The 17312-nt window shown below is 34.5% G+C and overlaps 1 protein-coding gene across 2 annotated transcripts; it reads left to right on the top strand.

Moving 5' to 3' along the window:
• Nucleotides 1–14543: 14543 nt before the first annotated feature.
• On the top strand, nucleotides 14544–17154 carry LOC107618935 (guanosine deaminase). 2 transcript variants are annotated; one of them, XM_088499897.1, is made up of 6 exons: nucleotides 14544–14621; nucleotides 14857–14933; nucleotides 15400–15459; nucleotides 15898–16088; nucleotides 16643–16747; nucleotides 16852–17154. In XM_088499897.1, exons 2-6 carry the CDS (start codon nucleotides 14891–14893, stop codon nucleotides 17038–17040), a joined length of 588 nt encoding a protein of 195 aa, XP_088356023.1. In that variant the 5' UTR covers nucleotides 14544–14621; nucleotides 14857–14890; the 3' UTR covers nucleotides 17041–17154. The 2 variants fall into 2 exon arrangements, with proteins under 2 accessions (XP_088356023.1, XP_016176613.1); XM_016321127.3 differs by lacking the exon at nucleotides 14544–14621 and having other exon boundaries at nucleotides 14634–14933.
• The last annotated feature ends 158 nt before the right edge of the window (nucleotides 17155–17312 follow it).

Genomic DNA, 17312 nt, shown 5'->3' with positions numbered 1-17312 from the left:
AGTATTGGTATTGGGATGGTGGTGGCTCTAGATATGGTTCATATGGTGGTTGGTATGGTGGATATAGGTTAGGATCATATGGAGGTGAATGGTAGTATAAGGCTTGTGAGTATGATTGACAACAATGTTGAGGGTTTGGTTCATAATTATGTACATTATGGGTAGATTGTAGCCATGAGAGATTGGAGGAGGTTGTTGCCATGAAGGTTGATCATAAGCATACGGCTTCTCCCAAATTTGATATCCATTTCCATAATGTGGTTTCTCATTGAAGCTTTCATTCCCTACAACATAAATTGTAACCAAACTCATAGCCAAAGGGATGAGAATTCATAGTGAAAGAGAAAACAAAAACAAAAGCTAACAAGAAACAAAGAAAGCAAAGTCCTACAACTAGCAACAACTAACAAAGAAGCAAAAAGCAAACATATTTACAATATCAATATATATACAATAGCGAATAACATAACACCATTGCAATTCCCTGGCAACGGCGCCAAAATTTTGATATAAGATTTATTGTCGGTTAGGAATTTCATACAAATAACTCCGTTGATAGTATAGTTCCCAACCAACAAATAACTCTCAATCAAATTTTAATAATTGGTTGTCACAAGTACAAACCCCAATGAAAATTAACCGAAGTATTTAAACCTCGGGTTGTCTCACAAGGAATTGTAATGAAGTGATCAATTATTGGCTATGAAGGAGCAAAAGGGTTTGATTTGGTAAAGGACAAGAAAATAAATGACAAGAAAGGTAAATTAAGTAACTAAAGAAAGCAAATAATAAAGAGAGAAATTCATGGCAAGGATTGAGAATATAAGCTTTCTATCCTAGTCACTCATAAAAATAATTAACAAGAGCTAATCATATTTCATCATCTCCAACATCGAAAGAAAGTACAATGTCATCTTCAACATAGGAAGAAAGTCAAATAGGACTAGTTAATCTCAATCCAAAAGTCCTAATCAACTTACAAATTGAATTAACAAGAGATTAGAGTCAATGGAAACAATATTAACTAATCACTCTAGATCACCAACATGAGTTGGGTATTCATGACTCAAGATCACCTAATTTCTCTTTCCAAGCCAAGAATGCTCAAAAATCTTCTCTAACATCCAACCAAGCATTTTGTCAAACACTTGGAAGGCATAAAAGGAAAGCATAATAAATGTGCAATAATAATAAAATCTAACAACTACCAATTGCAAGGAAACATTAATAACACTCAATTAAATAATAAAGGAACATAAAACATCAATTGCATTAAAAGAAAACCAAATCCAACAATAGCATGCATAAACTAAAAGAGGCATAAAAGGAAAATTAACAAAAGAACTAAGAGGAGCAAAGATGTAGGAACAAGAAATTACAAGGAAAGCTAAAGGAAAATAAGAATTAAAACCCTAGATCTAAGATGCAAAATAAACCTAAGAACCCTAATTCTAGAGAGAAGATGGAGCTTCTCTCTCTAGAAAACTGATAAACCCCGATTTCGTGATTTATCTTGTGCTTATTTTAGGGGATTTTACCACCTTTTCCCACATTTATTCAATGAAATAGCATGATTTTGTAATTCTCCCTTGAATTTCGCTTAAGTGTAAAAACATGCTTTTTAGGCCTTAAATTGGTAATTTTGATTCACTTTAATTCCATTCGATGACTTGATGTGTGTGTTGAGTGATTTCAGGTTTATAAGGCAAGTATTGGATGGAAGAAATGAGTAGAAAAGCATACAAAGGGGAGAATGCATGAAGAAACAAAGATTGGGAATGCATCAAAGGACGTGCACGCGCACAAGGCGCGCACGCGCAAAAGTGGTCTCGCCTATAGACGCGCACGCATACATGCCGTGTCCGCACGGATGGAGAATTTGCCAATCGACGCGCACGCACACATGGCGCGCACGCGCTGGTACTCTCACGTGGCCCACTTAAAGGTAAAATGCTGGGGGCTCTGAGCTGCCCAGGCCCAAATCCAACCCATTTCTGATGCTATTTAGTGCATAATTCAAGCTTGGGCAAGGGGGAAGCAATTGTTTGAAGTTTTTGCATCATGTAGTTTAGTTTCTAGAGAGAGAAGCTCCTTCTTCTCTCTAGAATTAGGATTAGAATTTCTTAGATCTATGTTTAATTCATGCTTTGATTTACTTTTCCTTTACAATTTCTTGTTCCTCTACTCTTTCTCTCTCTAATTTTGTATTTCATTCTTGTAATTGCTTACCTTGTTGTTGATACACTCTTTCTTCTTCTATTTTCTTTTAATGCAATTTATGATTCATGTTCTTTTATTATTGATTTGTTTTATTGTTGTTTAATTACTTGCAATTGAATAGTATAAATTTACTTTCCTTGCAATTTACTATGTTTTCCTTTTATGCCTTCCAAGTATTTGACAAAATGCTTGGTTGGATGTTAGAGTAGATTTTGAGCATTCTTGGCTTGGAAAGGGTAATTAGGTGATCTTGAGTCATGAAAACCCAACCTATGTTGGTGACTTAGAGTTGTTGGCTAATATTGTTTCCATTGACGCTAATCTTTTGCTAATTTAATTAGTAAGTTGATTAGGATTTTTGGATTGAGATTAGCTAGTCTTGTTAGACTTTCTTCGAGTGTGAAGATAATATGATACCTTCTTCTATCGTCGAAGATGACATAATGAGATAAATTCTTGTTTATATTTGTGACATGATTAATTAGTCTTGTTTGACATTCTCCCTTTGTGAAGATGACATGATACCTTCTTCCGTTTGTTGGAGTTGACTAAATAAGATGAATTAATCAATGTATGACTAGGATAGAAAGCCTATGATCTCAATTCTTGCCATTAATGTCTCTCTTTATTACTTGCTTTCTTTAGTTACTTGCTTGATTTACTCTTCTTGTCATTTAAATTCTTGTCCATTTACTTCCTTGCCCCTTTATCAATCATACCCCCATACATCCTTCATAGCCAATAAGCATACACTTCATTGCAATTCCTCGTGAGACGGCCCGGAGTCCAAATACTCCGGTTAATTCTTATTTGGGGTTTGTACATGTGACAACCTAAATTTTTGTATGTGAAGACTCTTTGTTAGTCTAGAACTATACTTGCAACGAGAATTCAATTGAGAAATTCTATATCAACAAAAGTTCACACATCAAAAACTAACCTATATGATGCTCAATTGGATGGGTCTAGGAGGATAGTTTGGTGCTTCCATGAGAATTCATCTATCTCGCCACCTAGAGAAAATCACCATGATCAACTCAAGGACGGGTGTGTAAATAAGGTGTGGGATCCCGAATCACACAAGAAAAATCAACTTTGGGAGGCCCACGGTTTGTGAAGAACTCCATCAAAGCTTCGAGTTATTAACCTTGACTGATGAAGCACAATGGAAGTCCAAGCATTGGTGGATGTTCAAGGATGGATTCAAGCACAAGCCACCTTGATGAGGAGCTCCTCATAAGTCCAACTTAAGGACAATAAACAAAAGTGCTAGGTGGGAGACACCCCACCACGGTAACATCTTTTCATTTTCTCTTTTGTAAATATTGGTAAAATAGGTTTAATTCCTTGTTTTGATTGCCTAGTTGAGTTTATCTGGTAGTTTAGTGTGTTAAATAAGGTTTTGTGGTGTTTTGGTAGTTATTTGGAGGTTTGGAATGCTTGGTTTGGTGCAAAAATATAGAAAAATTTTTGAAAAACAGAGCACCATCCACGCGCACGCGTGCTTCATGCGTACGCGTGAATCAAGCCATTTCGACCATCCACGCGCATGCATCATGTACGCGTACGCGTGGATTGATTTTTCTACTTCCCATACATTCACCCGAGAGTTATGCCTGAAGTGTGCCAACTTTGTGCCCAAGGCATGCGCACGCGTACCTTGCGCGTCCGTGTCGACTCTCTGCTTTGCCATGCACGCGTACGCGTCAGCCGCGCGTACGCGTCGCTTCCATTTCATCAATTCACACTTACGCGCACATGACGCGCACGCGTGGATTGCCCTGTTTCACCCACCTTCTTTTCTTCTCTTCTTTCCATTTCTTTCCTTCTTCTCTTTTCTTTCCACCCCTCAATCATCACCCAACACTACCAAACACCATCCATAACCACTTCTTTTAGTTAGTTAGTTAATTGTTTAATTAGTACATTTTCATTTTGTTTTCTATTTTCCATTATAAGTGTTGGATTACTAATCTTGTTTACCATTTACTGCTGCTTATTACTAATAGGATGTTATCTTAACATCATTGTAGTTAATTGTCATTGTTGAATTCCTTTGTTGAGGTTGCAATTTATTACTTGGTTTTGAATTTTTATGTTCAACATTTTTGAATACCAAGTACATGGTACATTGCCTTCATGCATCTTAACTCTTTGAATTGCATGTTTTGGCCACCATGCATTCATCATCCATTGTTAGGCAATTGTACATTATCAATGCATTTTTTTAGGATGCTTGTTCTAATTGATCGTCATCTATTTCATGCATTGAGATTTAGGAATTGCGAAATTGGATCGAAAGCTTACCTAGTGACATATTGTTGAGCTTTGTCAAGCTTTGTGGACCATGCTCGCTATGTGATTGGTTTTCACTTTTATATTCTTTTCTCTAAGTTCCATAGCACTCATGTGTTTCACCTCTATATCACTTAGGTGTTGCAACAATTTCAATATATGTCATTGATTGATGTGTGAGCTCTCTATACCATTTTGTTCATCAAATTTACTTACACATCAATCAATGTCCATGCATTATCCAATTTCACAATTGCTTGATTTTTACTTGAATGCTTTCATGCTTCTTCACTACTTGTTTGGTTGCCTTAACCTACAAGTCTTTTAAAGTATCCCAAGCACACTAGAATAAGTGAAGTGCATGTTCTCTTTTGTGTAATTGTGACATCACTTTTATACTAGCGTGTGTGTGTTCTAAACCGCACACAATTTTAGAACCCACACACCTATTTTTCATTAATGTCACCTTAATTCACTCACTCCATTCTAGTGGTTCTTGCCTCATTCCAATAATTCACGCTTCCTTGCTCTTGTATTTTCTCATCTTACGGTGTTTATTTTATTTTTCATGATCGATGCACCATAAGCAAAAATGGAAGCGGAAGGAAGAACACGCAACACCGGTTGACCTACCAGATGAAGGTGGCAACTCGGAGAGTCGCCGTACCCCCTTGTTCATCTTTGAATGCACCGAAGACGGTGCAAACTTTTAAGTGTGGGGAGGTCGTCCAACCGCTCGGCATTTTTGGGTGACAAGTTTCTAATCCCAACACTTTTACATTTCATTTTTAGGTCTTTTAGGATTTTTGGTTGCATTGCATATGTATATATTAAGCTTAGTCAAAATCATGATATTTTCCAAGAATTTTATCTATAGGGCACCCCAATTGATTGAAATAAATTTTTTTTTTAGAACTTGCTTGAATTATACAATTGTGGATCATGTTTTTGAGCTAAGAACACAAGCATGTGAGATTTGAGCCTAATTGTGTGGTTACATCATATATAACCACTTATTTTCATTCTTGTGTGCATTATTCTCTTCTTATGATTGTAATCTTTGATTTGTTTAATTCTATATGTCTATTATTTTGTGTATACATGCATTTATATGATTGAGGCCATTGTTCAAATAGCTCATTTACCCAAATAGCCTACCTTTTATCTTCCATTGCTAACCAATCTTGAGCCTATGCTTAACCCACTTATTCTTAATTGAAGCACATTACAAGCCTAAGTGAAAAATAATAAATATCCCTTAATTTGGATCTTTGATTAGCTTAAGCTAGTGAGAGTATTTATCATTGGATTTTGGGAGAGTTGGGAACATTGGGTAGAGATAAAAGTGTATTTTTGTATTTAGGAATTGGGTACATACTCATGTATTAATCATGTGTAAACCATATGCATTGATGTTCTTGTATATATATTTTAGTTTGAAAAGAAAAAAAAATTTAATGAAAAAAATAATAATAAAAAAAGAAAAAAATGAAAATAAATAATAGAAATAGAAAAAGAAAGACAAAGAATTGCAATAAAAAGGGGACAAAATGTCCCAAAGCAAGGTTCAATAAAAGTCAATACATATGGGTGGTGATCAAAAAGAGAATACATGAGTGTGTGAAAAAGTGAAGAATGGATAGGTAGGTTTGTTTAGAATTGTTTAGGTTGTCACAGGTTAGGTGGGAAGTTTAAGTTAATCAAAAATTCAAATTTCAAACTCACTTGACCATATGCGTCCTACCTTGACCCTAGCCCCATTACAACCTATGGGAAGTCCTCTTGATATTTGTATGCATGCATAAAGTAATTGTTAATGTTAGATGAAAAACAAATCTTGGAAAGCATGATTAGGAGAGAATTGAGTGAACCAACCCCATACACTTGAGTGCATAGAGCGGATACACATCCGGCGAGGGTTCAATCGCTCAATTACATGTTTCCACCCATGATCATCTTTTCTTGCAAGTTTGTGAACTCTTTCAATGATTCAATCCAATTGTGGTTTACTTTGATTGCTAATACCTTAACCCTTGTACTTGCATGTGTATTCTTGGAAATTGATTTATTTTGACTAAGCCATTACATCATGTAGATTGGTTGCATATAAATAGATTGCATTTAGTTAGTTGCATTGAATAAATGTTAATACCCTTTTCTTCTTTCTTGATTTTAGCATGAGGACATGCTTAGTTTAAGTGTGGGGAGATTTGATAAACCCCGATTTCGTGATTTATCTTGTGCTTATTTTAGGGGATTTTACCACATTTTCTCACATTTATTCAATGAAATAGAATGATTTTGTAATTCTCCCTTGAATTTTGCTTAAGTGTAAAAACATGCTTTTTAGGCCTTAAATTGGTAATTTTGATTCACTTTAATTCCATTCGATGCCTTGATGTGTGTGTTGAGTGATTTCAGGTTTATAAGGCAAGTATTGGATGGAAGAAATGAGTAGAAAAGCATACAAAGGGGAGAATGCATGAAGAAACAAAGATTGGGAATGCATCAAAGGACGTGCACGCGCACAAGGCACGCACGCGCAAAAGTGGTCTTGCCTATAGACGCGCACGCATACATTCCACGTCCGCGCGGATGGAGAATTTGCCAATCGACGCGCACGCGCACATGACGCGCACACGCCGGTACTCTCACGTGGCCCACTTAAAGGCAAAACGCTGGGGGCGATTTCTGAGCTGCCCAGGCCCAAATCCAACTCATTTCTGATGCTATTTCATGCAGAATTCAAGCTTGGACAAGGGGGAGCAATTGTTTGAAGTTTTTGCATCATGTAGTTTAGTTTCTAGAGAGAGAAGCTCCCTCTTCTCTCTAGAATTAGGATTAGATCTTTCTTAGATCTAGGTTTAATTCATGCTTTGATTTACTTTTCCTTTACAATTTCTTGTTCCTCTACTCTTTCTCTCTCTAATTTTATATTTCATTCTTGTAATTGCTTACCTTGTTGTTGATGCACTCTTTCTTCTTCTATTTTCTTTTAATGCAATTTATGATTCATGTTCTTTTATTATTGATTTGTTTTATTGTTGATTAATTCCTTGCAATTGAGTAGTATAGATTTACTTTCCTTACAATTTACTATGTTTTCCTTTTATGCCTTCTAAGTGTTTGACAAAATGCTTGGTTGGATGTTAGAGTAGATTTTGAGCATTCTTGGCTTGGAAAGGGTAATTAGGTGATCTTGAGTCATGAAAACCCAACCTATGTTGGTGACTTAGAGTTGTTGGCTAATATTGTTTCCATTGACGCTAATCTTTTGCTAATTTAATTAGTAAGTTGATTAGGATTTTTGGATTGAGATTAGCTAGTCTTGTTAGACTTTCTTCGAGTGTGAAGATAATATGATACCTTCTTCTATCGTCGAAGATGACATAATGAGATAAATTCTTGTTTATATTTGTAACATGATTAATTAGTCTTGTTTGACATTCTCCCTTTGTGAAGATGACATGATACCTTCTTCCGTTTGTTGGAGTTGACTAAATAAGATGAATTAATCAATGTATGACTAGGATAGAAAGCCTATGATCTCAATTTTTGCCATAAATGTCTCTCTTTATTACTTGCTTTCTTTAGTTACTTGCTTGATTTACTCTTCTTGTCATTTAAATTCTTGTCCATTTACTTCCTTGCCCCTTTATCAATCATACCCCCATACATCCTTCATAGCCAATAAGCGTACACTTCATTACAATTCCTCATGAGATGACCCAGAGTCCAAATACTCCGGTTAATTCTTATTTGGGGTTTGTACATGTGACAACCTAAATTTTTGTATGTGAGGACTCTTTGTTAGTCTAGAACTATACTTCCAACGAGAATTCAATTGAGAAATTCTATATCAACAAAAGTTCACACATCAAAAACTAACCTACATGATGCTATCCTACAACTAATTGCTCCCCCCTTTGTCCAAGCTTGAATTCTGCATGAAATAGCCTCAGAAATGAGTTGGATCTGGGCCTGGGAAGCTCAGAAATCGCCCCCAGCAAATTCACTTTAAGTGAGTCACGTGCCACTCGTCACTGGCCCGAAATTTATTCTCACGCGTACGCATGGGTGATGCGTGCGCGTAACTTGCAAATCTCTTCTCACGCATAAGCATGGCTGACGCGTGCGCGTGGCCCTCAATTCTCCAAATGCTCATTTCTTCATGAATTCTCCACTTTGCATGCTTTTCTCTTCACTTCTTCCATCTGATACTTGCCTTATGAATCTGAAATCACTCAACAAACATATCAAGGCATCGAATGGAATTGAAGCGAATTAAATCTAGCTATTTTAAGGCCCAAAAAGCATGTTTTTACACTTAAGCACAAATCTAGGGAGAATTACAAAACCATGCTATTTCATTGAATAAATGTGAGATCAGTTGATAAAATCCCCCAAAATAAGCACAAGATAAACTACAAAATTGGGATTTATCAGCAGCCCACACCAGACTTAGAAAATTTTCGAATGTTGCAGAATTCAGTTTTTGGCACCAAACTTTAAACAGTCATAACTTCCTCTACAAAAATCCATTTTCTACAAAATTTATATCAATTTAATGCTCTCAAAGTAACCTTTAATTTAAAATAAGGTTTATTCAATTTCAAGGATTGAGGCTCAAGTTATGATCCGTCAAAGTTCACCAAAAACTAGTTTTTGTCAAAAACAATAAAGTTCTCAACTTTCCAAAGTTCACAACCAAAACCAAATAAAAAACTGACCAACTCCAACTCACATCAAATCTTACCATTTTTGGTACAATTCTTCACTCATATTATATAATTCTCAACCCCAAATATTAATTATATCACCCTAAAACTATTTCTCAAATAACCAACTCATCAATCATCATTCTATCACTACAAATCATAAAAATTTAACCTCATTCAACCTCAATTTCCTTCTTTAACATCATTTATCAATATCAACACCACAAATCATAAAAAATAACCAAAATTATCGAATAATCATACATCATCATTCAACAAATTCAACAACCAATTCAATGCAAACCTATCTTATGGGTCACTAGTCTAAGTATTCAGAATTATATATTACATAGATAAAACTGAAACCATACCTTAGCAGATTTTCAATATGTGAAAATCCCAAAATTCTGTCCAACTCAAGCCTCCAATTACCAACAATCAATCTAAAGCTCCAAATAAATACCAACAATCACAACTTCAAGCTATATATATATAATTTATAACCAATCAACCTAGGGTTCATCATAATCATAATTTCACAAGGTAAAGAGTTTTCTTACCTTTTTCGATGATGTTTGGGACACAAACCACCAATAGCCCAACCTTAGAGACCACCTAATCAATCAAAACACAAAAATTCACTCAAAACTAAAGCCTAAATTTTCGAATTTCTTAGGGCAGAGGAAAGGAGATAAAATGTGGAAATTTTACCAACAAAGATTTGATAGAACTAACGGGCTCGACGAGAGTTTCACGTAGCCACTGACGGCACACGAATCGGAATACTGTAGCTCGAGTTATGATCAATTGAAGAAGATAGTGAATAGTACCACTTCTTCCTCCTCTCTCTCAATTCAGCAGCTGCCCTTAGTGTTTTTAGGTTGTGTTTGAGGCTGAATAGCTTTCATTTAAGCTTATATATATGTTGGGTTTGGGCTCAACTTGAGTCCGGTCCAACCCGTTAACATTTTTTGTCTGTTTGGCCCAACTTTGGGCCAAACCTTTTAAATTAGTACCCGATTTTTTATTCTAAATATTTTTCTAAGGTTTTCTACTGTTTTTATTATTTTCACACAGTACCAGACAGATTTAAGTCGACACTACCGGTTCGAGTTTTTGTGCGGTTTTTCGAAGAAAATTATATTTTCTAACTCAGAAAAATTTACTGAGTTCAAATATCATATTTAAATTTCCTAATTCACATTCTAAATTTTTGGAATCTATTTTGGACAATTTAATTATTTAACTAAATGGTTATAATCGCGGTTCTTACACATCTACAAAACCAAGAGCCTTACTTGTAGTATCTCTGATCAGATTTAGTTCATAGCCTTTTACATATAAATGAACATTTTCTTTATAATAAGACATGTTGGCATAGAACTCTCGAACCAAGTCAAGATAGACTAGTTTTTGAATGACAAAGAGATTGTTCAAGTCTAAAAACTCAATATTTTCAACAAAATCAAGACCTTTGTTGGCTAAATTAGAGAGACCAACAAGATAAAAGGAACACAAAGGATGATTGACGACAACAAGTCTAAGGGTCGAACTTTTACAAACATGGATTTGAATTTTTTAAAGGATGATTTATATAGAAGAAAAATAGAACATCCAGGAAAACTACTAAAGAAAACCCAAAGACCCTTCCGCACTCCCCCTTCAATTGAAATAAAGAGAAGAAAACATTCAAAGAAGCAGGAAATTCTAAAAAGTCCATCAGACATTCAAATGCTCGCAGAAACGCCCAGGAATTAGGGTGTAACTGCGAGGAAGCACAATTAAGCTGAGTCAAGACCTTACACTCGAAATCCAAAAAAGAGAATTTCACATTCAACTCAGTAAAACAAGGAATATACATGTAAAAATACTCACAATCCCCTTTCCTTTCACAAACTCTCTCCTCACTAGTACAAGGGAGAAGTTCAATACGAACCCCCGACCCCTCCTTCGTTCACAAGCTTCAGAGCTTCCAGCTCACAAAGCGACTCGGTATAACAGTTAGACGATACACGAGTCTTTACATCCACATGCATCCAATGGTACAGATTTTCCTTGTTTACTCCAACTACTTTCACTTTTTCCTTCTCCTTTTCTTTCTCTCTAACCATTTTTTCGAAGAAAAGCGAGACACAGACAGGGACAGGAAGCTAAGGAGACTAACCTTTCGAAGACATGTCGTTTTTCCAACTTAAGCAAAACTGACTTGAGTCGTGTGTTGTGTTTCTTCCCAAGGAGGAAACGGCAATCAAATATCATTTCAACCCACTAATTTAGTGGAAAAGTAAAATTAAAACTGTTAACATGCCTAAACACAAACGGTCCATTTTTTACTTGAGCAAACAAAATTTATTGCAGCCCAATTAGCAAGGTAAAACCATTATTAAACTTCATTTTTTATTGTTAAAGAAAAAAAAACCAAGCTTAATATCGCGGCAACGCGCGTTGAGTTTGGGGGCTAAGATATTTGTTCGAAAAATCGAGGCATAACTACACGAGGTAAGCTTAACTTGCTAAACTACGTTTTCCAAGTCAAGCTTGGGGGTTATGTACTGTATCCCTTATACATCGGAGGAACCGGGTTATACCTGGCACGTTCACCCACATGCAAAATTAACAACTCTATCCTAACAAACCTCTCCCCTAAAATCTCGTCTTAAAGTCGGCCACGAAGATCTTGACTCAAACCGATGACTCATTCAATCTCAACCAAACTATAAATCAGGATGAAGGCCGACGATAAGGGTCAGGAGCATTCAACACTACCTCACTGATTATACACTCATTTTCTTAAGTAATTCTTTGCTGACTTGAGTGTCAGAATCCCTTTTACAGGTACCACGCTTGGATCCGAGTTCACGAGGGTACTCCAATTCTGGGTCGAGCTATCAAACGCTTTGGAGTAGAGAGAAACTAACGTTTAACTCGAAAAAAGTATCCTTTCTAGAATAAATAGAATATTGTGATATATATATATAAAAGATTATGTCTCCTAAAAAAAATTCTTATGTAGCAAAATAAAAATATGTAAAATTTCTAAACATAATTGTGAAACTATCTTAATTTTTCCTTTTTGATATATTATTATAAGAGTAAAGTATCGTTTTTATTTAATTCCTAAAGTTATTTCAAATATTTAAATAATCATATTTAAACTTTTAATATTTTAAAAATATCTCACTATTATTCTATCGTTAGTGATCTATTAATAGAATTGACGATAGAACAATATTAAGATGATTTTAAAACATTAAAAACTTAAATAAGATGAAAATATTAGGGATAAAAATGATACATTACTCTTAAAAAAATTATCAAATTAAATAAAATAAAAATAAATTTAAACAGAATGAATTGCATTACAAATTCAAGATTTTTACTCATGCTTATAGAATGACAAGTAGAAAACCTTTCGAAAAAGAAAAAAAAAGAGTATAAAATATATACAATTAGGGGCGGAGCTATATTGTAGCAAAAGGGGGCAATGGCCCCCCTCCCTAATTTTAATTTTTTACATGTAAATTATATATAAATTTCAGTTTAGTCTCCCTTAAAATTTTATTTTAGTATTATTTTATTATATAAATACTTTTAGCCTTCTTCTAATTTTTCATCTAACTCCGCTCCTGTATACAATAAAGTATAAATTATACTTTTGAGTAAATAGCTAGTTATTTATGACCATAAAAATTTTGAACGTAGATAAAACTGACCACAAAAAATTAAACTAATATTATATCCATAAAAAATTAATATTATTGTAATGAAACTTAGTCCTCCTGATGAGTAGCACTAAATTTATAAAAAATTAATATTATTTGACAAAATATCCAAATGAAACTTAGTCCTCCTGATGAGTAGCACTAAATTTATAAAAAATTAATATTATTTGACAAAATATCCAAATGAAACTTAGTCCTCTTGATGAATAGCACTAAATTTATACAGGGTAAAAAGATACAGATGCGATTGCTTAAATCCTTAAACAAGAATAGATTTGGATTGAAACATTCACCAAGTCCCACTCAGTTAGTTATGAAATAAAAACAAGCAACAATTAAATTTTCATTTACTTGTCATCTTTCAGCTTATAATATTCAGATCATCCTTAATACATGTCCGTTCATTTCACAAGAGACTATCATTGAGCAAAGAAAAATAATTACAGAAACAAGTCAAACAACCACTAGATATTTTGTTTTCTAACAATATACTATGCATGTTAATTCCCACCCATTTACCAAGACAATAATAACGGCAAAAAATAAAATAAAAATTAAATACCAACAGCAAAAGTAAGAGTTGGTAAATATTATAAATACAATCTTCAAATGAAAATAGTATTATTAATCATTGTCATGATTTGACATATTTAGGAATGTCAATAGGGTAGGACGGAGATGGGAGATGTCTCCCTACTCTCTATTTTTGCTCTTAGATTTGCTTTCTATTTTTTTTTTATTTTCTATCGTGAGAGAATATTACTCTTCATTCTCATATTTCATAGGGCTCCATTCTCTGTAGAGACTCTATTTTTCATTTCTCTAATAATTTTGACTAATTATTAATTTCCATAGGAATAGAGTTAAAAGTATCCATCCTATACAAAAACAGCAAAATTTTATACAAAAAGTCCAAACGATAAGATGGTGACTTTCAAAATGATGTCGTGGGAGCGCCATGGCGAGCCAAAACGTAGAATAGTAGATGAGGTGTGGGACGTGGCAGTAGAGAGAAAAATGGACACGACGATAGAGTTGTGAAAAAGAACGCCATGAATATAGAGAACGACATGATGAGGGTGATGGAACAGTGAGGATTTACAATACGGTGTGATGGGACAGTGGCGAAGGAAACAGAGAAGATTGATGGAATATGGATAACATTAGAGATCTATGAACTAAAGAAGGGTTATACAAATGAAAATTAGGAATTTTGAGAGTCTCTATATATGTATATATGGCATGTGAAATGACTAAAAAATATAGATAAAAAATAAACTATTAAAGACAATTAAGTAAATTTAGAATTTTGGGGATTACGATTTCTGCGTCTGCCTCAGGAAAATTTCGTCCCCTATCTCCAATTTTGCTAAAAAAAAATTTTACAGTCAAATCTTTATTCAAGATAATCCCTACAAAGATCTTACATTTGGGGAAATTTTGCCATCCCTAGACACATTGATAGTAATACGGACAAACCCAACAAAGGATTTATGTAAAATGGTTCCTTTATGCCAAAAACAAAAAAACAAAAAAACAAAAAAAAGCAATAATGGAAGAAGATCTTGTGGGAAACTTGCGTGTAAGAGACTAATATGACTTCAATTTTACGATATTCACTCACAAGGGAAAAAACCACAATGTTGAGAGACTAAAATATTTTTAGGTACCAATTTAATTAAAAGAAAAATTCGGAAATTGATTTTATGAGCTCTGCAACTTTGCGTGTTACTTCTTGCTTTCCCCTACCTCTTTTCGGAATTGGTTTTCTGTTTTTAAGGGAGAAAACGATCCTTTCTCTGTGCCCTGTTTCTTTTCTTTTCTTTTCTTTTCTTTTCTTTCTATATCATGTTCCTGTAGTTTCCGCAACTTGCTCCAACACCCTCAATTTGTTTTTCTAGATTCCCTCTGTCTACTCTTCTTGTTCATCTCATCATGGAAGATGCTACTGCTGCTGCTACTACTCCCACTGCTAATGGTATACATAATTTTTATGTTTTCTCTTTTATGGTTGTTGATGATGTCATTGCAAACATTGATGATCATGTTCAATTAATTGTTAACTTCAAGTCAATTTTGTTTGTGTGAATTGGACACTCTTATTAATACTGTATCTTAGTTGCTTTATCATGGAGGTAAAAACAGATCTTTCTTTTATTATTGTTATGGATGAAGACAAAATTGAGTTGAAGTGAGAATCTCAATTTAAGCTTCTTCAAGGGAGATCAGAGCAAAATTTGCTCTTTAAAGGTGTTCATTTTTCATGAATCAAGGGATTGTTGCTTCTTTTCCTCGTCATCCCTTTTGCACTTGTAATTATTCATGATCCGCATTCAATTCTATTGAAAATTTTTTGACATAATATTTACACTTTTGCTGGCTTTACTCCCGTAGCTGGAAGAATTTCATTGTTTGTTAATTTCTTTATCTGAATTTTGTTATAGTGTTGGAAGCTAAAGATGGAACTATTTCCGTCGCTTCAGCATTCCCCGGTCATCAAGAAGGTATCAGTACTTTTCTGCACATTCCCTTCTGAACTCATAAGAAATACTATATGGTGGTGCTTCAATTAATAAAACTCAGAAATTATGAATTTATAGAAGACAGGAAAGCTTAGTTACATGGAAAATCATGACTTGAGCATACCAAGTTGACTTCCTATCATATGAATCGCTTATTATGTCATCATAAGCTTGGAAATATGATTTGGGGGGTTTGATGCAGTGATGCACCCCTTGATAATGGTTTGATTTATGATTTAACAAAAATGATATCTCCTAATTTTCACAAGGAATCGAAAATAGTTGCATACAACCAGACATGTTCTTCTCTAAGGATGGGATCCTTTCCATTTGAAAATACATTTTGACATAATTGAGAGGATTCATTCCCTATTCGCTACGGATTACCTTAATTGGTGTTGTTTCCTCTTGTTGCACCAGCTGTACAGGATAGAGACCACAAGTTCCTCTCAAAAGCTGTTGAAGAAGCATACAAAGGGGTTGAATGCGGTGATGGAGGACCATTTGGTGCTGTTGTTGTACAAAATGATGAAGTAGTTGTAAGCTGCCATAACATGGTTCTAAGGAACACTGATCCCACAGCTCATGCCGAAGTTACGGCTATCAGAGAGGTTAAATTAATAGTTAATTCTTCCAGTACCAATTTTCTTCTTGACGTCTGGAATCTGAGGTCTATATCATTTCTTCTTGAGGGTTATATTATACTATAGAAATCTTTCTGGAACATCTAAATCATTGTACTCTGGATTTATTACCAGTTTTTCTTGATTTCTTTGTCTCTTGCTACATTCTAATCAAACATATATGAAACCTGGATGTGTATTAGAAAGGCATGTTAAGCAGATTTCTTGATTTCTTTGTGGCTGCTTTCATATTTTATTTGCTGTCTCAGATCTCAAACTTAAGAGAGTTTTAATAAAAGCACCACTCAAAGCAAAGATAAATAGAGGAGACTGGATGTGAGTATTTTTGCAGAAATTTCATTAGTTTGATCAAAATTTGCAGCAATCATTTGACTCTCTTTATGTTGATGCTGCTATCTCCTATGTATGTTGAGCACCTTTATGTTAGCCTAATTAACATTTTGTAATGATTTTTTTCACATACTTTATTTATTGAGGATGTATCATTTGGACCTTAATTTGTTATTGTACATCATCTGTAGGCATGTCAAAAGCTAAATCAAATTGATCTTGCTGACTGTGAAATCTATGCTTCATGTGAGCCTTGTCCAATGTGCTTTGGAGCAATTCATCTTTCAAGAATTAAGGTTGTGAACCTTCCTCTCCCCTCATTTTCTCCTCACACCAACTATTTCTCTATTCCTTTTTTAGTGATATCACTCTTATCTTTGTCATGTTGGCTTCTAAGCAGAGATTGGTTTATGGAGCAAAAGCAGAGGCTGCGATAGCAATTGGTTTCGATGATTTCATTGCTGATGCGCTGAGAGGCACTGGTTTTTATCAGAAGGCTCAGTTGGAAATTAAGAAGGCGGATGGTACCGGCGCTGTAATTGCAGAACAAGTGTTTGAGAAGACAAAGGAAAAGTTTTCTATGTATTGATTATTACTTTAATCTTCTCACCATTGAGCAAAACAATTGTCCAGAAAATATTTCTTTCGAAAACAGCTTCCATGAATTGAAGCAATATAAAATTTACACTCTCATTATGTGTTATGTTCTTCATGTTGTCTGCTTAATGCATTATATTATTGCTGATATGTTTAGTTTATGACTTGAGAGTTGATTAGTGAAAGCAAACTCAAACCATGAAATTTCTTACTAACTTGAATCTCCAAATGACTAATACTAAATAAAGGAAGAATTGAGATTAT

Source organism: Arachis ipaensis, chromosome B9 (genome assembly GCF_059453495.1).
Source record: "Arachis ipaensis isolate K30076 ecotype BB chromosome B9, ASM5945349v1, whole genome shotgun sequence".
NCBI lineage: Eukaryota > Viridiplantae > Streptophyta > Magnoliopsida > Fabales > Fabaceae > Arachis > Arachis ipaensis.
The sequence above is the reverse complement of the archived record's forward strand: the minus strand, read 5'-3'. Positions and strand labels throughout refer to the sequence as shown.

Coding starts and splice junctions, on each gene's coding strand:
- LOC107618935 (XM_088499897.1), top strand. CDS start 14,891: ATGGAAGATGCTACTGCTGCTGCTACTACTCCCACTGCTAATG. Junction 14,934..15,399: donor TACTACTCCCACTGCTAATG/GTATACATAATT, acceptor ATTTTGTTATAG/TGTTGGAAGCTAAAGATGGA. Junction 16,089..16,642: donor AAGTTACGGCTATCAGAGAG/GTTAAATTAATA, acceptor CATCATCTGTAG/GCATGTCAAAAGCTAAATCA.